This window comes from Acomys minous, assembly GCF_964271855.1.
Source record: "Acomys minous genome assembly, chromosome: 4".
NCBI lineage: Eukaryota > Metazoa > Chordata > Mammalia > Rodentia > Muridae > Acomys > Acomys minous.
In genome coordinates, this window is record NC_140486.1 from 115,181,204 (window position 1) to 115,208,285 (window position 27,082).

Sequence of the window (27,082 nt, forward strand, 5' to 3'; positions counted from 1 at the left end):
CTACAGAGTGAGTTTGCAGGACAGGCAAGGCTACACAGAGAAACTCTGTCTTTAAAAAAATTTTTTTTTAATTTAAGAGCTCAGAAATAATATTTTAATGCAAACACATAAAAATCTAATTTAATACAAAAAGGATCCATAATACCAATTTAGATTAAAGGAAAATCAGAAACAGTGTGGTCCATTTACAGCCTGACCAAAACCTTTCTCATCTTGAGTCTTTTTCTGTTCCTTTTTTTTTTTTTTAAGAGATTGCATTGAAATATTGTCTTGCGTTCTGAATTTTGTGGTGTGCGCCCATAAGTTTTGTCCCAGAGGCAAGCAAGCGCCACCCTAGGACCCTTTGTCCTGCAGAAGGGGACCCAGGAAGCAATGAAGGGACCACATCCAGGACACACAGCTCTACGAACCACGAAGCTCATCAGCATCATCGCGCCCGCCAAGTCTCGCGAGACGAGCTTGTGTCTCCTTCCCGCGCTTTCGAACCTACCTGGCCAATCATGGCACCGGCCAGCTCTCACAGGCCAATAGGAGAGCTCCTCGAGCGGTGGGCGGGCCGCCAGCAGCCGTTACCCGACAAGCCCCGTTGGGAAGCGGAGGAGGTGGTGGTGGCTGCCTAGCGGAGAGCTGCTGAGGAAGGGACGTCTGCCACGGCGCATGGTGAGCCCACCCCTACCCCCACCCCGGGCTGGTGGCACTGGGATCCTGTTCCCACCTCGCTGTCCTGCAGCGAGGCCCCGGCTCTGTTGCATTTGTGATCCCACCACCGCGGTGCAGTGGGTTCGTTGTTTTTAAGACAAGGGCTTAAGGTAGCCCAGGCTGGCCTGGGAGTCGCAGCGCTGGGGATAGAGCGTAAGGCTGGGTGCCGAGAAGCAAGCTTGCAGCCTCATAGAGCACGAAGCGCACCTAACCACCGAGCTATCTTTCCAGGACATGCTTTTTCTACTTTCTTTAGAACCTTCCGGCATTTACTGTAAATCATTTGTAATGAAAGTGTTTAGGGGGCTGGAGAGATGGCTCAGAGGTTAAGGGCACTGCCTGCTCTTTCAAAGGTCCTGCGTTCAATTCCCAGCAACCATATGGTGGCTCACAGCCATCTATAGTGAGATCTGGTGCCCTCAGGCACACATACATGCAATAGAGTCTTCATATAAATAAATAGATAAATCTTTCTTTAAAAAAAAAGTATTTAGTATTTTTTTTTTCTGTTAATGATGTGCTAGTTCTTGAACCCAGTTTCCGTGCCTGAGACATTAGGCTAGCACTGACTTATATCGCCTAATCCCTAAAGCTGTAAATTTTCCTAAGCACTATTTTAGCTGCATGCTACATACTAAATTTCAAAATGTTTTCTAATGTCCATTGTGATTTATTTCACCCAGGGTCGTTTATGAATGTGTGGTTTCATTTCCAAATTTAAGGAAGTAACATCATTTATTACTTTGATTTTTGTTGTTCGTTTTGCTTTTGTGGGGGCAGGGTCTCAAGATGTTGCTCTGACTGACCTGGAATTCACTGTGTAGTTCAAGCTGGCCTCAAAGTCATTGAGATCTGCCACCCAAGCCCGGCGGTGGTGGCGCATGCCTTTAATCCCAGCACTTGGGAGGCAGAGGCAGGCCGATCGTTGTGAGTTCAAGGCCAGCCTGTTCTACAAAGTGAGTCCAGGACAGCCAGGGCTACAAAGAGAAACCCTGTCTCGGAAAGAGAGAGAGAGAGGGAGAGAGAGAGAGAGAGATCTGCCACCCAAGTGTTGGTACCAAAGGCATTCACCACCACCTCCAAGAACGTAAACAAATTAAAGCTTATTGCCTTGCCATTAAAAAAAAAACCTAGGCTATCTTGTGTGAAATTATGTTTTACAATACAGTACAATGGACGATATAGGAGTGTGATGTCTAAGGAAAAGGAAATGTCCAACATAAACCCTGTGATAGCCAGACTTCCTTCTTGAAAGCACATTGCAGACCATGAAGCAAGGACAGAGCTTTTGAATAGAAAGGGCTTTTAGTCGAGGTGGAGCTTGGACTTTAGAAGGACTAAGTGAGCTAGGAATTTTAGGGCTGTATGTATGTATTTTGCCAAACAAAGAAATTGAACCTAGGGCCTAATGCAGTCCAAGCTAGTCTAGGCTGTACTGTTGAGCTGAATGCCAGCTCTTTTCTTTTCTTTTTTAAAACATTTTATTTAACTTTAATTGATGTGCGTTGGTGTGAGAGTGTCCAATCTTGGAGTTACAGACAGTTTGTGAGCTGCTATGTGGGTGCTGGGAATTGAACCCTGGTCCTTTGGAAGAACAGGCAGTGCTCTTAACCACTGAGCCATCTCTCCAGTCCCAAGCTCTTTTCTTTATATTTATTTTGAAACAGGGTCTCACTAAGTTGTCCTCTCTCCTAAGTAGTTGCCCTAACACATTCAGATGCACATGGATTGCTAGATTCCCAACACACTACTGCTAGAGGATTCCTGTGACTTTTAAGAGTCCCAAGCCCCATTGTAGTAAGTGAAAATTGGCAGTGTGGATACTAGCTGTTCTGACAGCATCAACATAGATAAAGTCAGTTCCCAGGTCACTTCCACGGTGACTACTTGAAGGTCTGCACACTGTTTCCCAATATCCACCTAGTATCACCCCCCTGGTTCACTGTGATGGCATTTCTACATGCTGTTAGGAAAAGATTGGGGGAGGCTACCTCATCATATCAGCAGCGGCTAAGCAGGCAGTAAGACAACTTGGTAGAAAGCAATAGCCTGCTTAATCATTTGTCTTCCCTCATGATAACCAAGAGTTATCAGAGCCAAAGCCTAGATTCTATGGAAACCATATCCTTCCAAGAAAGTATTTGTATCTAATAGCCAATAGAAAGTACCGAGCATGGAGTCGAGCTGTGTCCATTACTCTGCTGGACTACATGTCTCCGCTTTCTTAAACCACCATCCCACAGACAGTCATGGATGAGGGGATGTAGTTTGTTGAGCCAACTTGATAGTTTGTAAAGGGCTCAATTTGATGAGTTAAAAGATGCACCAAACCTGATGGAAAAAGGATCCCAGAAGATAGCCATGGCCACAGCAGTAGGGTTTGCTATAATGGGACTCGCTGGCTTCCTTGTGGAGCTGGTCTGTATCCCTATAAATGACATTACTGTGGGTGGCTGAATACTTTGTCCTCATGAGACCTAGTGAAGGAGGGAGTGCTGTGAGGGACTCGCGAGGGGGGAAAGCCTGTAGGTATGCTTAATGGGTTTCATTTCTTCTAAGATGGTTTCTATTTCTAAATTAAAATGATTTAAAAACAAAGTGTCAGGATGAGAGCAAGACCAAGTATTGCAAGAACAGCCACATTGGGACGGAGGTACCAGACACCCACTTATCTGAGTACAGCCTACCTTTGTCAAAATTGATGTTCCGGTTGTCAGCCCCTCTGCCATTGTGCTAGCTGGTTTTATGTCAACTTGATACAAGCTTGAGTCACTGGAGAGGAGGGAACCTCAATTGAGAAGATGCCTCCATAAGATTGGGCTTTTAGGCAAGCCTGTAGGATGTTTTCTTAATAGCGATCCATGTAGGAGGGCCCAGCCCATTGTGGGTGCTGTCACCCCTGGGAAGGTGGTCCTGAGTTCTATAAGAAAGCAGGCTGAGCAAGTAAGCAAGCAGCACCCCTCCTTGGTCTCTGTGCCAGCTTCTGCCTCCAGATTCCTGCCCTGTTTGAGTTTCTGTCCTGACTTCCTTTGATGATGAACACACCTATGGAAGTGTAAGCCAAGCTCTTTCCTCCCCAAGTTGTTGTGGTCATGGTGTTTCATCACAGCAATAGGCAGTTAACTAAGACAACCAGTGCCCAGGTACAGTGCCCTTGTTAGCAGCCCAGCCACACCACAGGCTGAGCAGCACTGCTGTCCACAGTGTGGGGAGAGCTTATCCCCCAGTGCCCTTCTGAATCACAAGCAGGCATACACTGAAGAAAAACATTCTTTTGTAACTAACAGGTGAACATTTAGTCTGCATAAGACACAGGGCCTTCAGTAACTTTGCTTCCCATGAGAGAAAATTAGTCCTAGAGAATTCAGTGGCTCTACTGGGTACTAATCAAAGGTGTCTCAGAGGTGTATGGCCAGGAAAACCTGCCAGCTTCAGTGAGCATGGGCCCTGCACTATACCAGCATGCTACAGCAGCATGGCTATGAAGGGGAAAAAAATCTCAATGAGCCAGAGCCCCATCATTTACCAACCTTCTGTGGCACTGGGGCAGCTCCATGGTGAACCATACCTCTCTCTCTCTAAAGTAGACAGCTCCCAGTCAGGTATCAGTGGCAACTTGGAGAAGCCAGGTAGCCTCACATTTTTCCCAAATACTTGTTCCTGTACTCCCTTGAGTCAAAAGGACTGCGGAAGGAGAGACACAGTTGGAGTGAGATTCCTAGAATCATTTTTGGTTGTGTGTGTGTCTAAGTGTGCGAGAAGGGTAGACCAACAAAGGAAGGATAAATGTACATACATGCTATAGCACGTGTGAAAGTCAGAGGACAGCTTCATGGAGTCAGCTCTCTCCTTTCACCTCTCCATCAGTTCTGGGGATCTACCTCAGCTTGTCAGGCTTACATGGTTAGCACTTCCGTGGCTGAGCTGTTCTGCTTGTCCTTTTGGGGTTTTTGCTTTGTTTTGTGTTTTGAGACAGGGTTTCTCTGTGTATCCGTGGCTGTCCTGGAACTCCCTCTAGACCAGGGTGGCCTCAGACTCAGAGATCTGCCTGCCTGTGCTTCCCAGGTGCTGTGATTAAAGGTGTGCACTGCCATCACTGCCGTCACTGCCATCACTGCCCAGCTAAGCCCCGTCTTCATCTCCCCTGTTTTCTTTTTTCCTCATTATGAAGTTTGCGGTAGAGCACAACCTTAGGCAGTCCTATGATTATCTCAGTAGCTATCTCAATAGATGCCTTATCTATGCTGCTTTGGGTAAGAAAAGAAAATTTGAAAAACAGGAAAAACATCAAACCAGACCGCAAAAAATTTTTTTGTTGATTTTTAATTTTGGAAAGAATGGAATCTTGGAAATTAGCTTTGTTACTTACAACAAACTATCAAAAGAAGCTTTGTACGGTCTGGAGTGCCTGCGTGCTCATGGATGCGCAGGATCTGAACGTGGCTCCTCAGGCTTGCAGGCTACTCTCCTTCTCAACTCCTTGTTGGTTTTTCAGAATTCTACAGATTGTTCGGGAAACAGTTTCTATCTAGATTTGACAACAAACTCACATTAGTCTTTAAGGTTACCATGACATCGTGATCTGCTGTGATGGAGTGAATAAGAACGGCCCTCATAGGCTCATATATTTGAGCAGTCAGCAGGGAGTACAACTCTTTGGTAGGAACAGGAAGCGAGTCACTTGGAGTGGGCTTTGAAATTTCAAAAGCTCATGCCAAGTCTAGAGTCTCTCTCTTCTTGTGCCTGTGGATCGGGATGTGGGACTCTTAGCTGCTGACTGTGCCTGTGTGCCCGCCGTGCTTCCCACCGTGACGATAAAGGACTAAGCCTCAGAACTGTAAGCCTTGAACTCTATAAGAGTTGCCTTGGTCATGGTGTCTCTTCACAGCAATAGAACAGCGACTAAGATACCTGGCCTTATGTTTCATCTACTGTAGAAATAGAAAAGACTGTCTAGCTGTAAATTCATGCTTTTAAAACAGTTATTCAAAATGGCTAGATAGAGATGTAACTTAGTGATAGTGTTTACACAAAGCCGTGGATTCAATCCACAATGCCGCATGAGTTAGCTATGATGGCATACACCTGTAGTTCCAGTGCTTGAGAGTTGGAAGACAGTGGGTCATTGCATGAAAGTCATCCTTTGCTACATAGTGAAATTGAAGTCAGTTTGAGATACATAAGACCCTGTCTCTCTCCCACTCCCACAAAAGAAGTTACTCAATGTTTTAATGCTTATTGGCTCTCTGATATTAGAATCTTTGACTGTAACTACTGTTTTGTTTATGTCTAGGTTTTATAACTCCATGCCAAGTGTACTAATAGTTCAATGTTACACCTTTTCTAGAATGTGCATCTTTGAACTATGCAGGCTACTGCAATAGTAAAAACAGATTCTAATAAAAATTACCACAAAAACGGAGGAAACTTCCAAAAAGGTAAGGATCCAAGTCTGTTGACGATGGCTACTAATTGTAAACAAAGGTTTCCCTTCAGGGTTGCTGCTTTAAAGAGTCTCCCAGAAAGCTGGAACAGTTCAGCACAGCTATAACTTTCCAATTCCCTCATGAGTTTCGGGTAGCTGTGGGCAAATTGCTTTTATTTTGTAGTAGGAAACCTTGTAAGTCCAGAGAAGACTAATCTGTTTAACTAATCTGCTAAAACTGTAATACGACAAGACAGCATAAAAAGTTAAAGTGAGAAATATATTAACTCATATCATAAGCATAAAAATCAGTTAGTGTTCCAGATATAGGAAAATAATTTTATGTAATCTCTGTGTTTATTGCAGCCTGCTGTGTAGAGGAATTTTAATCCAGCAACATGTGGCTACTCTGGCTGGAATTTAGTACACACCTTTAATGCCAAACAATGATGGTTAATTGAGACAAAGTGATGAATCAGAGAAATATTTGACAGAATGAGTCAGAGACAGGATATGCTCTACTCTTATAAGAATAGACAGGAAAGAGAAGCTGTTTAAGAGCAGCGCAGCGGCCAGGCAGTGGTGGCGCACGCCTTTAATCCCAGCACTTGGGAGGCAGAGGCAGGCAGATCTCTGAGTTCGAGGCCAGCCTGGTCTACAAAGTAAGTCCAGGACAGCCAAGGCTACACAGAGAAACCCTGTCTCAAAAAAAAGGGAGGGGGGGGGCAAGGCAGGGGAATTGGTGAAAACAGTAATTTGGAAGTGCAGTACAGTTTGGTGCAGTTCAGTTTGTGGAGTTCAGAGGCAGTGTTTCCAAGCAGAACAATTCAGTAAGAAGTGTGGAGAAAAACCAGTTTGAACCAGAACAGATGAGTTAAGCTAGCCAACCAGAGTTCAGAAAGAATTAGAAAGGGTGAGCTTATTTAGCAGTAAGTCTCAGAGGCTGAAAACATTCTAGCAAATGGAGCCTGAAAGCTGAAGCCCTCAAGGTCCCGGCTTGCCGAAAATTAGACTGTATAGAGGCTAGAGCTTCCAGGCCTAGGCCTAGGCATAGATAGATAGAAACACTCCCAGGTCAGCCCAAGCCATGTATTAGTAAAGCTTGGGTCCAGCTCTCATCTGAGGAAACAAAAACGTTTCCATTGCTGAGCATTCACAGCTGGATCTTTTATCAGTAACTTGGGATTCCCTTTGCCTGGGCTGAACTCTGTCTTCCTCCTCCTATGTCTTGTTTTTCCCTTCCCTCCTATACACCTGCTCTTCATGGCAGTCCATGGTCTTAGTGCTGAATATTCCTATTCAGATGTAGTGCCCAGTGGTACTTCAGCAGCTAGTGACCTATCAGTGGGTCATGAAATAAAGTGGGCCAACTGTGCTTTTTAGTAAAATGAAATAGGAAATTCCATAATGCATTGGAACAAAAGTAATTACTGTTTTATAATAGTTTTGTTTCTTTTCTGTGCACATTTATTCAGTATCTGTTATTCAGTGCCCCCTCCCATCTTACTTCTGCACTCCTGGTCTACCTGCCTTCACTTTCTAAGCTTCCTGCTCTTACAAGAGCTCTCTACAACTCAATCCCAGTCACATGACTACCGTTTTAAGAGGCTTGCAGTAGCTCTCCCTTCTCTTTGGGTAAGAGCCAGATCTCTTAGCACCTTATAAAAGGTCTTACAAGTTGCCCATACTCCACTCAGACAGCTCTTCTACTCCTTGTGGGCTGGATTAGTTTCCTGCAAGGGCTGCATTTGTTCACACAGCCAGCTGCGCCTGTTGTTTGATTTATCTAAGACAAATGTGTCTGTTTTGTTTGAAGACACTTGGGCAAATATAAAGTTTTCCTCAAAGTCTGCCCCTCATTTTCTCCTCAGATTCACCTGTTCCATTAGCACAATGGTCAGGACTTTGCTTTTAACTGTGGTTGGTTTTTTGGAAAGCCATAAGTTGTGGGGGCAGCACCAATGTCCTCTTGCCTTCATTTAAACACTACAACTGACCCGAGTAAACAGCCCAAAATTTATTAACTGATACTATTTTTTAGAGTTTCTTATTAGACATGTCCAAAAGTGAAGTGGCTGCCCTATAGAGAAAAGACCATTCACCAGTGAAAGAATCCAGGAAGAATCATGGGACTGCGTCACCTTGGCTCGCTATAACATAACACCATCAATTAAGTGTTTAAACATGATTTTCTCATAGTTCTGGGGCTAGAAGTGTGAGAGTCAGATGCTAGGATGATCAGGTCCTCCTGAGGTCTCTCTTCCCAGCTGGTAAATGGTTCATATTGTATCTTAGTGTGCTGTGTGACCTGACAGCAAAAGAAAAGCAGTCTGTTGCATTTTGAAGACTATCGTGAGGGTCCTGCCCTCGGGGCCTCACCCAATCCTAATTATCTCTAACCTATCTTTAATAGCCATCACAGTGGGCTAGGGCTTCAGTGTGCTTGCTTGGGAGCTGGGTTTTAGTTTAAGTTGGGGTATCTTTGTTTGCTATTGATGATGTAAATGTAGCCCAGGACTTAGAGTAACTAGGATCAGATTATGTCAAGTCTTTTCCAGTGTTTGCTTTCTATAATGTTGTTGACATTTTCTCTTTTACTGTTTTGAACAGATAAACTTTATGATCTTAAAGAAAATGTGTTATTTTCCAATGGTTGCAACGAAGTCAAATTGACTTTTCCTGATGCTGAATGGGACTCCTTGTCAGTAGAACAAAGAGCTAGTGACAAAGAAATCAGCAGTATTGATAAGATAGACTTTTCGGGGCCATCTTTTTCAGTAAATCAAGATGCTAATGTAGAGAATATTTTCTCTCAGTCAAGTGAGTTTGAAGACAGTATTGACTGTGCTGTTTTGAATGAGACATACTCTATACATTATTCAGAATCAAAACTCAAGAATGAAAATCTTCCTCATTTATATTCAGAATTACATCCTGAAGTGCACAAAAGGGTGGAGGTGTTTTTTGACACTTTGGGCCATCAAAATAATAGTAGTATTGGATTGGAAAGAAGCCACGAGATTTCCAGTGCTGACCGTGGAGACATGCACAGAAGCGGCCTGGATGATGACTCGCAGCAGGAGTATCACAGTGCAGAGCAGGAGTGCATCAGTACGCACTTACCTTTCGACCCAGCTAAAGGAGTAGGCAGGTCTACTCTGTATGTTAGTGAGTTGAAAACTACAAGCTGTGACGTTAAATGTGATGGCAGTCTAGAAGGTAATCATGTTAAATTAGAGAGTAGCCCTAGTCCCACTTTGGTGTCACTTAATGTTTTTGCACAGGAATGTTCACCTCAAGTCTCTACATCTCAGAGTTCTGAAATATTGAAAGAATATCATGAACCAAAATATGAGAACTGTAAGGAACAAGAGGTTGGCTTAACATACCACAATGCATTTGAGGACATTTTACAGAGAAGCAGTTCTCCCTTAAGCCCTCAAAAAGTACCTGAAATTAAAATGTATACTAAAGACATGAACTCTCAGGCAATTGAAAGTAAACACTTTCATGGAAGTAGAGTTTTCGAGAACAGAGCATTACAGCACCCTGAGAGCCCCATCGTGTTTCCCCAAGCCCAAGCCCTTGAGACACAGCTGAAGGCTAACAGTGACTGCCAGGCTTGTGGGACTTCTATTCTTGATGACTCAGTCATTTCTCTCTGTGGCTCTTTGCAATACAAAAGCCTCCCTGAGCCAGGCTTTTTTTCTCCTATGCTATCAAGGGTGGAAGTCTCAGATTATCAGGCAGGAGTAGAGGACAGCGGCCTACACCATGTACAAAGCAGTGCAACAAACAAGGCATGCCTGTTTGACGTGAAGGAAAGGTGTCTTCAGTCAGTGCCAGATGCAGCAAGCTTTATATTCACAGCTCAGTGGACACTGGATGTGAGCGGCGACACAAATGCAAGGTCTTCCATGGTGTCTCCATCAAACAACCCAGAGATGCAGATAGTGGAAAAAACTCAACCTGAAGAGTGGCAAAGTGAGAAACAAAGCATGGCTTGCACCACAGATTGGCCATGCAGACAGAAGTGTGCAGACACATGGACAGCTGCACCAAAAGAATCAGGAAGGCCCCTCCCAGCTGCCTGTTTACAGCCTGGCGGGAGCTCCCTGAGTGAGGTAAAGTCTAGTATCAACATTGTAGTGTACAGATGTGAACGTGATATGGATGTGGCTCCGCTCGTTGTATTGGAGTCTTAGCAAGCAGATGCTAACTGAAGGGCAAGGAACATAGTGTGCCTTGGCTCTGTCTTCTGGTGGCAGACACTCACAAAATTGAAAATTTGGCTTTACATTTTACCATTTTGAAACTCCATGTATAACATATTTGTCATATATTTCTAATTTCACTTTATGTTGTTTACAGAATTCCTCAGAATCAAGAGAAACATTGGATACCACAGACAGAAAAAAACATCCTGAGAGGTAGGTCAGTTGTATAAACTCATACGTCTGTATGGGAAAGAAAAACTCAAAGTTGTATTTATTTTCTGTAGCATATTTAACCACATGGAACTAAAAGGACTTTTGGAACTTCACATTTTGTCTGCTCCTTCTAGAAGGCAGATACTGAGCAACGTAAAATGTAGGACTCATCCTGAAGAGCCTGCAAGGCGCCACCATTCCTTCAGAAGGCATCCTCTTGCCTTGTTCAAGCCATAGCCATGCTAACTCAGTTTCCTTCTTTTCCCTTTGGAATCACCCATAGGTTAAACATAGAGTTGAAGAATACCTGTACACACTAATGTATTTTTAAACCTTCATCATTGGTTTTACTTTGCATTTATTAATGATCCAAAATACAACTAGAGCCAGAACGTGAGAGTGCAGGAAGCAGGAGCCATATACATTACCATAACCATACTCTGAAGTTGTGTGCTTTGCTTTTTTTTTTTTTTTTTTTCATTTTCCTACTGAATTTAGTCTGGCATTCCAAAGCTATAACATAAAATTTAAATAGTAAACCTCTAAAACAGTGGTGGATAGAAACTGGTAGTTGAGGGAGTCTCTGAAAACTCTTACCAACTCAAAATTCTAATGACTTGAGCTTTAAAAAAAAAACTTTTAAGTTACATTTCTTTATGTGGAGATACAGGTGCATGTGGAAGTCACAGGACAGCTTGCAGAAGGTGATTCTCTCGTTCATAGTGTGGAGCTCAGGCATTGAACTCGGGCTGTCAGTTTTAGAGGCGAGCATCTTCACCCACTGAACTGTCTCACTGGCCTGGCTTTGGGCTTCTTGACATACAGCAAAATATTGTTTTTATGAGTGGCTCTTAATAACTAAGGAAAGGGTAAATCATGTCAATTTTTCATTAAATAATACATTTACCAACAGTTTCAACCTAAAATGTGTAAAACTACAAAAAGTTTGGCCAAACCTTGACCGAGACTGAAAACAACCATCTGGATGAATAGACCTGAGGATGGTACCCGCTCTGTGAGAGAAAGAGTTCACAGAGGTGGCTTCCAGCTCTGACAATAGACGTAGCTTTTATGCTTTAATCTTGATGATGTGTTCCTATAGCCTCCCCCTTCAGTAGGAATTCACTTAAACTTGACAGAGAAATGTAAGAAATTTAAAATCTGGCCAGGCAGTGTGGTGTGCACACCTTTGATTCAGGAGGCAAAAGCAAGTGGATCTCTGAGTTCAAGGCCAGCCAAGTTCTAGGCTACACAGAGAAGCCCTGCCTTGAAAAATAAGCAAAACAAAAAGAAGAAATTAATTTAGATCTGCTTTTAGAAAGAAGACTATCACTACTGTAGGAAATGTTCAGAATCTTACCTAATACTGTCTTTTATTTTAAAGGGCATTTCAACTTTGTGAAGAGATGAATTTGCCATCAAAGTGCTGTGAGAAAACCACTGAGAGGGCTGTGAAGGCAGAGATGCACCTTTTGGATGTTTGCTATCAGATGTGCCACCATCATTGTTGTCACATTTACAAACTTATAATGGAAAATAGAGCAGGATTCAATAGGTGGTCATCGATTTTAAATCTAGATTGTCTTAAAATTTATTACTATGACATTATTCTAGAAATCTAATTTAAATTTTTGAAGACAAAACATAGGCTATAATTGGGTTATCAGTTTCCTTAAAAGTAATAAATTTCAAAAAAATCCTTTCCTGAGTGTGGTCATAATCCTGGCACTTGGGAGGCAGAGGCATGGGAATGACTAAGTTGGAGGCTAACCTAGCCTACCTAGTGAGTTTCAGGCTAGCCAGGGCTAAATTTTGAGATCCGATTAAAAAATAAACACGACACAATTACGTGTCACAGTGAGTTGTGGTTGAAGTGATTAACCCAGTGAAATAAGTGGGTTTACAGTTTGATTATAAAGTCAGGACTGTGAGGTCACTTGAGGTTTCTTCATAGTATTCTGTCCCATTCTCTCTGGCTTCCCTCTCAGGTGGCTGTAGTGCCCCCTAGAGAATGTATCTACTGTGGTCCATGTACCTAACAGGTACATCAGAGACCTGATACAGCCGGAGCTAAATGTGTGATACCATGGTATGTCATGTGAGTGACTTGAGCCTAACTAATGGAGTTCTGTGAACTTAACTATGAACAGGAACTTACCAAGTGACTCTGCTAAGAAGGAATTAGGATCAGCACTGATGTCTGTTCTGGAAGACTTGAAAGTTAGATACATGAGCTTGAAAGAGAAAGTCCACAAGGGCATCCCACTGGAAGAGCTGCCTCCACTGTCCATGGAGTCCAGACTGTTATCTGCCTTCTCTGATTTTGCTTCCAGGGTATGTATGTGCTCTAGAATAAAACTTCTACTTTGTTCAGACAGAAAATATACTAAATCTGTTTTCCCTTGTTTTTAGCTAATGAAAGAAGAAGAATACAGGTAATTACAGTTTTACCTGCTCTTAAAACTACTTAAGCCATATATCTAACTTTTGTTTTATTTCTTTTTGAGATCACTGATAAATTATTTAAGGAAATGTTATCTATTCAGCCTTTCAGGAACAAATTCTGAGCTAGATCATCAAAGTGTACCTAATGTTGATGTTTCTCCAAGCCTACAAAATACCTTGTCCCAGGTAAGAATTGAAGAGGCACATCTGCATGCTTGTGTGTACACATGCATGTGGAGACCAGAGTTCAACATTGGGTGTTATTCTTCAGGAGCCTTCCACATGTGCATTCGTGGAGGTAGGGTAAGAGGACACTAGTCAGAGCAGCTGTGTTCCAGCGCTGGCTGTGTGGGTGTCAGAAGACAACCTCAGTCCTTAGCCTCCATTTTGAAATTAGGTCTCAGACTCACTACTGCATTATGCCAGGGTAGCTGTCCTGCAGTTTTCTGGTCTCCACCTTCTATTTTGCAGTAAGATATTGTTTTTAATTGTCTGTACAGTCTAATAATGATTATTATCAGGCCCGTAATTATTATGACTTCAGTAAAGCCCGCTAGCAATCAACCAAGACACAGACACCTGTTATACTTTAAAATAGCCCCAGTTAACCTGGGGCAGGGCAGATATTAATCCCCTAAACTACTTTCCATACCTGCCCCAATCCCATGCCACCTGCTCCTAATAATTTCTGTCATGATACCTCCATCCATAATCCCAAAACCTTGTTACTGTTCTTCATCTGGGCCGAATCCCCAGCCACGCCGGCCATGTGCCTCTCCTCCATCTAACCCCTGGTGGCTGTCTCCTCTCCTCTCCCCTTGGGTCTTCTTCTTCCTCTTCTCTCCGCTGGTCCCTCTTTTTCCCTTGCTAGGATCCTCTCTCTCTCTCTGTGAACCTGGGAATCTTAGTCACACCTCTCTCATCTGCCCTGCCCTGGTGGCATGGCTTTTTATTAATTAGCATCAAAATACATCAGACCATCCCCCCAACATTCCACTTTTCTGTTTAAATAAGAAGGACATTCTTTTTATATACAGTAAGTACAGTTACGAAGTATTATAAAAACCAATATGTAAGACTTACATACATAATGTTTAATCAAAAGCTATTTGGCAACCTTGAAGAAAATATCTAGTCTATCTTTGTGAGTCTAAAGTTCTGAATGTAAATCAGTCTCTATTAAAGTTTATACTTATCAACCTAAAATCTTTATCTAGACCTAAAAGTATCTTAACTCCTAAACAATTAAGTTTAATATTAAAATTAACTATCTGGTCTTCAACCCCATCAGAGACTTTTAACTACCTAAGTAAACAGCAAGTGTAGGTTGACAGCTTCCAAAATGAAAAAAACTGACAGAGACAGTCACCCAAAACTTTATAACGTTAAAGCATCATCTTCGGCCTTCTGGCCCAGTATATCTGACAGACATATCTGTGAGGCAGGAGCTATTGAGGACTTGCTTACCCTATCTTGGCAGAGTCTGGCCATCAACTCTGCCTGCATCCATGCTTGCCAATTTTAGGCAGAGTTTTGTCTGTGGGAGAAACAAGTACATTTTTGTCCAGTGGCTGTTTTGCCACACTTAAAGCCATCTGTACTAGGAGGTTCTTCAATGCTCATCATCTTTGAAGTAGGCTGGGTGTTGTCAGGAGTTAACTTGTCTTATTGTCAAAGAATCCTTAAAGTAATATTTTAAAAAAGTTTAAGTGCCATATTCTGTAGGTTCTGAGGTTTTTGAAGACCTTATCTAACTTTAGAATGATATCTGTTAAACCTGGCATGTATATTTCTATACTTGTCATGACCATGAAGTGATCAACAATTGACTTGCATTACTTAATTATCCTAAACAGCCTACAGTAATACTATCAGAGTATTGGAAGTAAACCATGGATTAATTGAGTTGTATGTGTGCAATACCTCATACTAGAGTAGAAGTATAATGTGTGAAGGATAATATTAAATTTGAATTCTATTTCAATGTATCAAAATTAAACTTATTTTGTATCAATGTACAAAATTCTATATCAATGAATTAAAATTAACCTTATTTGTGAGTAACAAGGCCTTGAGTTGAGGAGTAGATTCAATAATCTACTTTTTGTCCTATTATCCTTACATATCTCTATACTCTGTTTCTTTCTTTTCAACCCCTATCTTTACGCCTTTTAATGACAATATATATCTATAGCCCAAGAAAACAACCAAAAACTATCCAACCCCACTTAAGGGAAATGGGGCATCTTTCTCTTAAAGTTTCTTCAGGCTGATTTGGGGTAGAGAATACCTATATAGGAGCCCAAATAGAACTGGAAAAAAATAGTTAAACAAGCTAGGAGTAGTATTTGTGGTCCAGTCTCTAAATGGTGAGAAATTCTGGGTTTAATATTAAGTCCTGTGTGGTACAGTCTGAAATGCTGGACCAATTTGAATCAGGAGCCTTCTTTGAGGCTGTCCTTTTCTGATGAGAAACCACAGCCAAAGCATTGGGGCTGGTACTGAAGGATGCAGGATGTCAGCATCTCAGCATGCTGGAAGAATGAATCCTGTCAGGTCTGATCCAGCATCAGTGTCCTGTTCTTTAATCCTAAAAACATAATTTCTCACAAGCGTTATACACTTCTAAAACTATGAATGTATTAGGTGTGCAGGGTGCACAGAACAATTAAGGCTAGTTCTCTGCTCTTTGAGCAGAAAAAAGGCATCTGTAAATCTTTATTCATTTCTCAGCTAGCCTCAGAGCTGTTCCCTCTTAAATTTAGCCATTTAACATCCATGCTGTTGTCCCAGTGCAGCTGGCAGTGTAGCTGTAGAGCAGCATGTTGATCCAGGGGAAAAAAAAAAAACCTTAAACTACAAGGAGTAGTGCTGAGGACACAGCTCTTGTAGGGCATTTGTTTAGCATGCATACGGCTCCATCTCTAGTACTGAAAAAAAAAACTCCTTCACAAAAATGCAGTGTAATATAGTTTTATAGTCTTTGTTTTGACTATAAAACAATATAAGGTTACTTCTTATTTTGCACTTATTATGTGTGTGTAGGCATATGTATGTCACAGGGCACCTGAAGGTCAGAGGACAACTAGGAGTCACTTGTCTCCTCCCGTCATGTGGGTCATAGAGCTCAAGCTCAGGCTGTCAAGCTTAGTGGCAAGCTCCTTTACCCTGTGAGCCATCTCACTAGTCCTGGAGGTATATGATGCCTGTGAGTTTAAATTGGTTGGTTGGTTGTAAAAGATGGTATGCTGTTCAGATATTGTCTTCATGGTTTAGCATAGTTACATGTTACCTATGATGCTACATGGTAATTTTTTTTAAAGATATCTTTGGGTTTTGTTTGTTTGGAGTTTTGGAGTCTGGTTGGGTTGGGTTGGGTTTTTTGTTTGGGGGGTTTGGTTTGGTTTTTATGTTTTTTGATTTTTGGTATTCTTTGCTTTTTGTTTTTGTTTTTGTTTGTATTGCAGATGAGACACAGACCCTCACGCAGTCTAGGTAAACACTACTCTTGAAGTGTGTTCTAACCTATCAATGACTTTTTCATAAAATGTAGATGTAGAGAACAACTCAGGTCTCCATACAGAGTTTCCATTTCCCTAAATAAAAGCTTACACACTGAAATGTATAAAAACTCACAAATAACAGTAGTGTTTGAACCATCACTGTACACAGAATTAAAACCCAAATTCTTACTGATGAAAACTAACAGCCTTTACTGAGTATTATCACTTCAAAGTCAAATGAAAATGGTTTTTCTGTCCTAGCTTTCATTATTTGGAGGGCAAAATAATGCAACTGAAAATGCCTGTCACCAGGTAGAATGCAGTGGTTCTTAGTTCTTATCTTTGCTGCTGTTCTATTCAATCTTCAGATGTCTTTTGTATCTGGCAATAATCATCCTCCACAAGATAAGTCACCCGTGAATGATGTCTTCAAACACAGTGATATAAACATAGACTTTACTCAGCTGAAACTTGATGACAAAGGTAAGGATGAAAAAAATTGTTTTTTGGTTTTGGTTTTGGTTTTTTGTTTTTGTTTTTTGGTTTGTTTGTTTTTAAGATTTTATTTATTATCTATACAGTATTCTGCCCACATGTGTGCCTGCCCACCACAAGAAGGAACCGAATCTCATTACAGATGGTTGTGAGCCACCATGTGCTTGCTGGGAATTGAACTCAGGACCTTTAGAAAAGCAGACAGTGCTCTTAACCACTGAGCCATCTCTCCAGCCCCTTTGGTTTGGATTTTTTTTTTCGGTTTTTCGAGATAGGGTTTCTCTGTGTAGACTTGGCTGTCCTGGACTCGAATTGTAGACCAGGCTGGCCTCGAATTCCAAGGGATCCACCTGCCTCTGCCTCCTGAGTGCTGGGATTAAAGACGTGTGCCACCACTGTCCGACAAAAATAGATTGTTTGTATAGCTTCCAGAAGACAAGTAATGAATGTGTCAGGAACGGTAGGGTACACCTTTAATCTCTACACTTAGGATGTAAGTTTGAGGCCAGCCTGGCCTTTATATAGTGAGTTCCAGGACAACCAAAGCTCCATAATAAGACCCTGTCTCCAAAAACCAAAACCAAAACAAAACAAAAAACCAGAAAACAAGTTATGCAACATGTTTACTGAATTTGTTAAGAAATATTTAATCCATGGGGTAACTCACAAAAGTGAAAGAGAAGGCTTTTGATACACTGGGAGCAGAGCCTCAGACTGAAAAGAGCTTTGTGTTCAGTGCCTTTTAACAAGACCCAATCAGAGACTCCCTGGCCCACTATTCCACAGCACTCATATCTAGGCCCCCCATAAAGCGCATCCTTGTCTGTCAGAGGTGTTAAAACTGTGTGCCTGAGAGGTTCCTTGTGCTCAATGCCTTAGAGTACAGAAATGTCCATGAAGGAAGTGAAGACTGGTTTGATGCAACAGAGAGGCTGAATGGAGCTGATTTCTCGGAGACTCCAGAAAACAGAACGGAACATGATGGATGGAATCCAAAGAGTCCATTAGGTTGGTTCTTGAGAATTTAAAGAAAAAAGTATAACCTAGCTTACCTGAAAATGGTGGTTACTTGTTCTATGTTGCTTTGGGAAACAGTCTATAAAAGTCTTTTGTTCCTCTTTGTACTTGTTCCTTGTGTTTATAAAAAGTGACAAAAGTGGCCAGTCGGAGGTGAATTTTTTAAAGAACAAGTGATGATTGCATTCTCATTTCTTCAGACCCAGTGCTCAGCCCACAGCATTGAGCAGTGTTTTACTGGACTGGTGAAAGGAGAGGAGATGAGTAGGAGGAGCTTGTGAGTCCTAGTCAGTGCTGTTGTGCTACTGCAGCTCTTGACTGCAGTGTCAGCATCCAGAGTGTGAAGAAGGAGCTTGGTTGGTCTCTCTCCAGGACACACACATTACTACCCAGATGGTTGAACAGATTAGTAAGTTCATGAGGAAGGCAAGGTCTTAGAGGCGATGTGGGACTATGCCTGCATCCAGCACTACCTCTTAGTAGATGTGTGACTAAGACTGCCAAAGTCCGTACTTAGTCCAGCAGCCTCCTCTGTGAGACAAGAACAGTAGTCACAGCCTCCTTTAATTTTCACAGCCATTTCAAGAGGCTAAGCTGCTCTTACTACTTAAGAAAAATGCAATTTCTAGATCTTCTGTTATTACATAAACATTATAAAAAGTAGAAACTAAAAAGTCTTTAGACAAGTGTGTACACTTGTGTGTATGCCTTCTGTGTGCTGCCAGGGCTTGCTGGAAACTTGCACTTAATGGATGGGATCTTATTTCACACCCAGTCTTCTCCACAGAGGACACCAGGAAAACAGAGCAAAAGATTTTACACACTTTTGTCAAATAGGAGGAAATCTATAATCTTAGCTTGAATCACATCTAAAGTCAAGTTATTTGCTCCCCATTTTCTTGTTACGTATCCTTCCATAATGGCAAGGCCTATACTTGTCATTGCTTCATCTCTAAAACAAAGGTTTTCTTGCTATGCTGTTTCCCAGCAAGTAGTGTGCTCAGAGAGAGCTTCCAGACCACTCTCTCTGGCCAGTGTGACACCAGGCATTAAAGACCTGTGTACAACCCCCGCTCCCTCCCCAAGCCCTGTTCTAAGAGCATTTCTCTGCAGCAGAGATAAATGATGTTTTGTAGTTACAAAGCATGAGGTGAACTTTCAAGTTCTAAGGGAGTAGATACTGAGTAACTCAACTTCTTTATTTTAGGGTGACATGAGTAAGATGCAGAAAAAGACTGATGTTATAGATTCCTGGCATCAATCTGTGGTGCTTGCCATTTCTATTTGGGATTTTATTTTTGTTTTTCAAAAAAGGTTACAGTATGTAGTCCAGCTAGCCTTGAACTTACGATCCTTGTGCCTCAGCTTTCTCAGTGCTGGGGTTACAGGTGTGCACCAACATGCTTGGTTTAATACTGACATTTTCTAACTTTTATTATTTTTAATTTATTTTGTGGGCATGTGTGAGGCTGTGTGCTATGGCAACTTTTTTTATGGACAACTTTTTGAGTCTATTTTCTCCTTCCACCACGTAAGTCCTAAAGATTAAACTCAAGTTGGCAGCAAGTGCATTTACCTGCCATCAAGACTAATGACTTGAGTTTATTTCCTATAAACTATATGGTAGAAGAAGAGTACTGGCTCCTACAAGTTGTCCTTGGATTTTCACATGTATGTACCCATGCATATACAACAGATATACACAATCAGTCAATAACTAAGCTTTGTAACTAGAAACAAAATGAAATACTTAACATTGTTGGCATTTTTCTTTAAAATATTGATGTCAAATGGGCCATCTCTGATTTTTTTTTTTCTATAAGCAGAAATGAAGAATGCTGAACTGCTTCGAAGAGGTAAAGGCTTTTTGATACACGTTGGTGGTCTCTGCCCTTCTGTATCTGAGGTATGCTTAGAATTTCTTTGGTGCCTTCACTTTGAAATTTATAAATTATTGTGAATTTTTCAACCTTTTACAAATTTTATTTTTTTTTCTTCTTTTAGGCTGACTTAAGGTCTCATTTCCAGAAATACCAAGTTTCTGAAATTTCAATTTATGACTCTCCTAATTACAGGTATGTTGCCCAAATTCAGTTAGTATGCATTATCTAAGACATCTAGGACTAAATACAGAGAACCTGTCTAAAATCAAAATCAAGAAACAACCAGGTTAAGAACCCTTTTAAGAGCAGCTAGCTGTTCTTGTGAAAGCTGTCTTAGTGCTTACAAGAGCAAGTGGGAGTTGGTCATTAACAAAGAGCCTTGGTCTTCTGCTCTCATGTTTTAGATATGCATCTCTTGCTTTTGCGAAAAATAGCAATGCAAAGATGGCTGTGAAGGAAATGAATGGTATAGAAATCAATGGAAAATCAGTGAACGTGCGACTTGTGAAAATTCCTGGAGAACACACACCACCACTTTTGTCCAAAACTGCGACTAGCGTTAGTGTGAATCACTTGGAGAAAAATACAAACAAAGAAGGCAGCCCTGCCTGTCCCACTTGTAAGCTGCCCAGAACGAGACCAAGGCAGCTGGAGTCTGAGCAAGACAGCATGTTTCCTCCCTTGGACCAGGTTAGTTTTCCTCATTGATTAGTAGTGGTTTTGTATGGGCCACGCTGCTGGGAGTGCTGCTGTAATGACCAGCCGGCCAGTAAGAGGCTTCCACCATAACACTGCTGCCACCCCCACCATCACCACCACATACTTCTCAAAACTACAAAACATGGTTTTTTAATTTTTTAACCCTCATCTTCACACTATTGCAGTTTTAAATGCTTCCTGGAATGTGACTGCTTTGCTCAACAAAATGTTTGGTATCTAGTGGCATTCCATATCTTTTCTATGTCCAAAGTGTGTTTATTGAGGTGGCTCCCCTCATCTTGAATTAGATCTTTCAGTGCTGCTTCATCTTGAGGGAGCATCCTTCTGTCAGCCTTGCTGTCCTGCATGTAGGCTGACAGAACAGTGAGCAGCCAACACACAAGACTCATTTGTGCATGGCTAAAAACTGTGGTGATTTTCTAGCATCCTGGGCATTTCACAACCATAAAGTAGGAATTGGGGCTCTGTACTGGGTACTTTTTCTTGTGTTTCCTCCTCTTTTCTGGAGGGGGATGAAGGAGATCCTTTGAGAGAGGCGTGTTCTCGTAGGGAGGTCGTCACGCCCAGAAAGCCCCCCCTCCTTTTTTTAAATGTGCAATAAAATTCACTCCTCTTGGTGTTCATGAGTAGACACATGAACTTAGGCAAATGCCCCCCCCCTACCCCCGACTAAAATCAGAACAGCACCAGTGTTCCCATAGTACTCTGTTGTGCTGATGCTTGCTGCGTCTGTCCCCTATGGAGCCCTTTCCTGACTCTTAGTTATCTGGTGCCCTTTTTAGACACACTGGTGACTGCGTTTCCACTCAGATCTTTCTCTGCCCTTCCTAAGCCCAGCAGGATCGCATTTGCGTTCATTTGAACTTTCCCCTGACTCGTCCTGTGTTTTCATTGCCAAGCTTCAGTGAAGTAGCCTAGAGCCTGCGCCTTCGTTTATTTGACCGTTCTTCTTTGTCCTGTACTCTGACTTCACTCTCCATTCCACTTTAACTGTCCTGTCCATTGTCGGTGGTGACCTCGCTGTTGGTCTTCCTCCTTCTGCTGCCTGCGTGAGCGCCTGGCCTCTTTGACCATGGCAGTCCCTTTTAAAACGCTGCCCTTCATTTCCCTGGCACTTCATATTTAAGGGTGGATTTTAGAGTCCACAATGCTAGTTCACAGCAGGGAAGGAGGAAACTACATGAGCTACGCTGGGTGTCTGGGACCCATGGTCCACGCACTGCAGCACACGTGGACTCCGCTGCTGCGTCTGTCTGCTCCTCCTGTGTCTCTCTCCATGTGAATTCCCAGCCTCTTTGCTGCATCCCTACTTCACATGACTCTAGCTGTAGCATTTTCAGTCAGGCTCTGTGAGTATTTGACTGAATTTGTTTACTCCATTTTCCAGTTCCGTAGGCAGGGGTGTACATGACCTGGCCTGGGAGCCCGGCACTCAGTAGTCTGGAGACAACCCTCCTTGGTCCAGTCAGCTGGATCTATGGGTATGGGGTTGGCAGAGGGCAGGTGTAAAGAAAGCACACGCTGTAAGCTCTGAGTACAAATGTGTGGAGAAAGAAGCTCCGGTTACCATCTCTGTTTTTAATTGATTGTTTTTATTATAATTCACATTTCATCCTGATTGTTATCCCCTCGCTCTTCCCTTCCCCTCTATCCCTTCTACCCCATTCCCTCCTTTACCATCTTTGATATACTATATTGTTGATATACTATATTAGTTCTCTGGCCTTTCTAGAAGTTTCTTAAACAGTTTTTGCTCATATTTTCAACATTTATCTCACTTATTTAGGGTGTCAAGAAAAATTATAACAAGATTGAATCCAGTCAGTTATTACCTGAGACACCTCTTCAGTTGATACCTCCAAATACATTGAACCTTCGCAGTTTCACCAAGATCATGAGGAGACTGGCCGAGCTGCACCCAGACATCAGCAGGTACTAACTAAAGCTAATTCGATACTTGTGTGTGAGAATGCAGTGTCCAGAGCTTGTGATAGACACATGGTGTCTTAGAAGAGAATTGCTCATGCCTGTTTTTCTCCCGGATAGAGACCACATTATAGAGGCTCTTCAGGAAGTGAGGATAAATCATAAAGGTTTTCTGAATGGTTTATCCATCAATACCATTGTCAAATTGACTTCATCTTTTCTGAGAAGCTCTGCTTCCCGTTTGAAATAAATGAAGCAATACATAGGTAATGTACTCATGTGCTTTTATACTTAAATTTTAAAGATTTTCTTTCTTATATAAAGCAATTGGTCATTTTAAAACAAGTATATCATGTTAGTTAACTGAATTTAAAGCCAGTGTGTCAGTTACTTTGCTCATATCTGACAGAAGGAAGGTTTGCTTCAGCTTCTGGTTCCTAAGGATATAGTCCATCACGGTGGGATGGTGGGGGTGACACGGCAGGAAGGCTCCATGGTGGCAGGAGTGTGTAGATACAGTCCTTGCATCATGGCCAGACCATGAGGCAGAGAAATAAACAGTGAGGCCCAGGCAGCAAGCGTCAAAAGCCTAACGCCCAGTTAGCACTTCAGCCAGCCCTTCTGGGTAGCACTGCTCCCAGGCAAATGGGGTCTTGATTAAACTCAACAAGGATGTTTCTAAACAAATGCAAATTGTACAAAGGAAGACACAGCTAGAAAGTTCCTATTGGGGGTATGCTCATGCCAGTAGCTTGGTATCTCACAGTAAGTGATGCTGGCTCAACATCTGGCTCTAGCAGCTTTACTACTATGATAGCCACTGATGTGTGAGAGCTGGGGACCTCTTTCTGCTCCTAATTTAGTAATGCAGTTAATGATAGGACTCATCAGCGAATAGACTAAATGAATGCACATGCTGGGCAGTGGTGCTGCACACCTTTAGTCCAGCACTTGGGAGGCAAAGGCAGGCGTGTCTCTGTGAGTTCAAGGCCAGGCTGGTCTGCAGAGCGAGTTCTAGCACAGCCAGGGCTAAATAATGAGATCCTGTCTTGAAAAAGAAAGGAATACATATAATGTACAAGCGAGTTATAAAATTAATAATACAGTAATAAAGAACACCGCTAAGTTTTTTTGTATATAGTATTTGGTACAATCACATTTAATTGTTTTCCTCTTGTGTTCTTGATCCTATAGAAAATATTTGGAAGTATGAGTACCTTTCATCAGAGAATGTTCTTCAGCATTTAGGAAAAAGTTGTGGTGATACAGTCAGGCCACCTCTGTCATTGGACCGAGCACTTTGTTCTATTAGATAGGCCTCCTCTAAAATCTGGCAGCAGTACATACTGTAGTATTAAAATGTGTATGTTTTATTACATTTTAAAACTTTATTTCAAAATTATTACTCAAGACTTCAAGCTGCATATATTGAATCAGAAAACACTGTGGTCATGTCTGTTTATAAATCATCATTAATAAGTTCATTTTAAAATACTGTCCAGAAAAAGAATTTACTGTTAGTGTTTCAAAGTTCATAGCATATGTAAAAATTATGTAAAATGTCTACACAATCCAAAATGTAAAAATGGAATTTCTTTCGGAGCTCACATTGTAGTTTCAGTTTTTAAAAACTCAGATTGGAACATGGGGTACAGGTGAGCTGAGTCCTGTAGGGGTGCTGTAGTGCTCTTCTCTGAAGGCCGAGTGAACGCTTTCCCAGGTGCACTGTGGCCCAGCACAGGAACTTGAAAGGTCACCAGATTCTGGCCTGTGTTCTCATAAGTTATCTTGTGCTAGAAGATAAATGGCAGCAATTCTCGAAGGCTAATGTGGCTCCTGTCTGACAGCAGTATAAACTGTAAGCAGCCCACCCTCTGTCTACAGTAGCCGTGTACCGGCTAAAGCTGCAGCTGTGCTGATAGTGACCTTAACGTGTAGTGCTTTTGTAACCATTTAAACGGCTTCTATGTAATACTTCATTGTTGTTGCTTGATTAAAATTTATTCATAAGCATTTATATCTGATACCCTTGTGTTTAATAAAGGTGGTCAGCCTGTAGCTCCTCTCTGACTCTAGTGCTTTCTGTGGTGGGGTTTCCAAATGTGAGCCATCACCAGTCTTTATGTGGAAATGTAAAATAGTAACTACTGGCCCAAGGTTTTCCTGTTATTTTAATAATTATATTGTCTCATTTATTTCCAGATTCACTTCACATATCTGCCAAGAACTAGATTTCTCAGTGTGTATATACCTAAACTAAAAAATAATTAGTTTGTTGAGTACATCAAATTATAAAGTCATGGCAGTTTTCCTTAAATATAAAATCATATAACATGTCACTGAAAGGCTACATGGACAAATGGCCCTACGTAGCTTTGTGATAAAAACTAGACATTATCTTTAATGTATTTGGAGAAATTATCAAACCTGTAGTCATTTGTTTCTAAAGAATGATCAAATATAAATCTCTTAGGCTTTTTTATTTCTTATGTTTTGTTTTCAAGACAGATTTTTCTCTGTGTAACAGCCCTGGCTGTCTTGGAACTTGCTGTGTAGACCAGGCTGGCCTCAAACTCACAGAAATCCGCCTACCTCTGCCTCCTGAGTTCTGGGATTAAAATTGTGCACCACCACTGCCGGCTATAAATCTGTTAAGAAGAGGTTTGTATTTTATATATTATATATGCCTTTACATAATGACAAAATTAACTGCATTTCATTTGGGGAAAATATAGAAACATCATTTCAAATACTATTCAGGAGTTTTTGAGTTAGGAAGTTGTTTCTGATAACTAGATGTAAAGATCTGACAACTTCTGTGTACCAGAGTGTTCTCAAGACACCAGTGTCAGATTCTTCACACGTTAGCTTAGAAACTTGAGGCCTGGAGAGAGAGGGCTCAGGGTTAAGAGCACTTGCTCTCTTGCCAAGGACCCAGGTTTGGTTCCTAGCACCCACATAGATTCACAACCATGCCTAGCTCCAGTTTCAAGGAATCTATAACCCCTTGTGACCTCTGCAGGCACTGTGCATACTCACACACACACACACACACACACACACACACACACACACACACACATATATACATTCATACATATATATGTAGGCAAAACACATGAAGTAAAATGAATATTAAGAAATTTTAAAGTAAATTTTAAAAAAGAAACTTGAATAGTTCTTTATGAATGTTTTGGAATCTCAAATGAAAACTCGATTTTTACTTAGATTCTAAAGTTTCTGATATGTAATTATACTTGTTGAGTTTTTTAAAGATTTATTTATTTATTACATAGACAGTGTTCTGTCTGTATGCTGCACAGATCTCATTATAGATGGTTGTGAGCCATCATGTGGTTGCTGGGAACTGAACTCAGGACCTCTGGGAGAGCAGACAGTGCTCTTAACCACTGAGCCATCTCTCCAGCCCTGTTGTTGAGTTTTTAAAAGACTGACCAAGAAGGGGAAAAATTCATCAAATATCTCCAAATATCTTCAAAGGCAAAATTTCACATATTCTTATGTGTTTCAGTGTTGTTAAGAACAGCTTTTCTGTGCTGCTAGCTGGCATCGGAAGAACAAAGAGCAGCACCTCGTTACTTCAGCCAACAGTCTCCTACTGTTGTCACAAGGACTAAAACTCCACCCTGGCTGGCCTGCCACCGCTGACTCTGGTCTTAGGAGACAGAGAGTGGATAGCGTGTGGCTTTGTTAGAAAGAAGTTGTGCCCAGCCAGTGTTTTCCAAGTTGACCATTGCTGCTCGTTACTAGGCAGAAGCCTGGTTCAGAGTGTTAGAGCTTGGGGCAGCTCAAGGTAGGGTGTTTGCCTCCCATGAGAATGGCCTCGAGTTCTAGCCCCAGCATTACTTTATCTTGAGAGTCAGAGAAAGTTTACCATCTAGGCAGGAGACTGGACTTGTAAGATGCCCTGTCATCCTTCTCAGAACTTGTCGAGGATGTGTCCTTTGTGTGAACACAAGCTGATCAGTTGGCCCAGTGATGGGGAAGTTATCCTGGGTTGCCTGTGTGGCTCAGCCTTTTCATGAGTTCTTCAAATAGCAGGCTGGAGAGATGGCTCAGCCGTTACAGGCTAGGCTCACAACCAAAACTGTAAAATAGCAGAAGAGGAGACAGGAGCAGCAAGGACTAGTCTTGCACTTACTACCTTTGAGGCTAGAAAGGCTAGGAGCTGAGGTCTGCAGTCACCTCCAGCACTGCCGAGGCCTGGGGAGTGCCTGTGGGCTCACGTCAGACTTCCACGTCCTTAAGTGTGACACCTTGGATGGCTTAGGCCGCTAGGTTTGTGGTGGCAGCCCACCCACGGGCAATCAAAAGCAGCAAGCTCCTTTCCCTGGTGCTGTGATGAAGTACTCTGAAGAAGCAGAGGACGGATGAAGGGTCCTTCCAGCTCACGTTTGGACAGGCCATCATGGTGAGAAGTCAAGGCAGCAGGAGGTTGAAGCAGCTGGTCACATGACTTCTACAGTCAGGAGACACTGCTTAGCCTACGCTCTCCGTTTTACCCCTCCAGGGTGTTGG

The 27,082-nt window shown here is 42.0% G+C and overlaps 1 protein-coding gene across 1 annotated transcript; it reads left to right on the forward strand.

The window, feature by feature from the left end:
- The first annotated feature begins 275 nt into the window (after positions 1-275).
- On the forward strand, positions 276-24,601 carry RBM44 (RNA binding motif protein 44). Its single transcript, XM_084780655.1, has 15 exons — positions 276-660; positions 6,047-6,137; positions 8,735-10,248; positions 10,496-10,554; positions 11,939-12,109; positions 12,705-12,896; positions 13,101-13,185; positions 16,871-16,985; positions 17,877-18,005; positions 19,841-19,920; positions 20,019-20,089; positions 20,302-20,587; positions 22,404-22,549; positions 22,664-22,809; positions 23,738-24,601. Exons 2-14 carry the CDS (start codon positions 6,065-6,067, stop codon positions 22,791-22,793), a joined length of 3,051 nt encoding a protein of 1,016 aa, XP_084636781.1. The 5' UTR covers positions 276-660; positions 6,047-6,064; the 3' UTR covers positions 22,794-22,809; positions 23,738-24,601.
- The last annotated feature ends 2,481 nt before the right edge of the window (positions 24,602-27,082 follow it).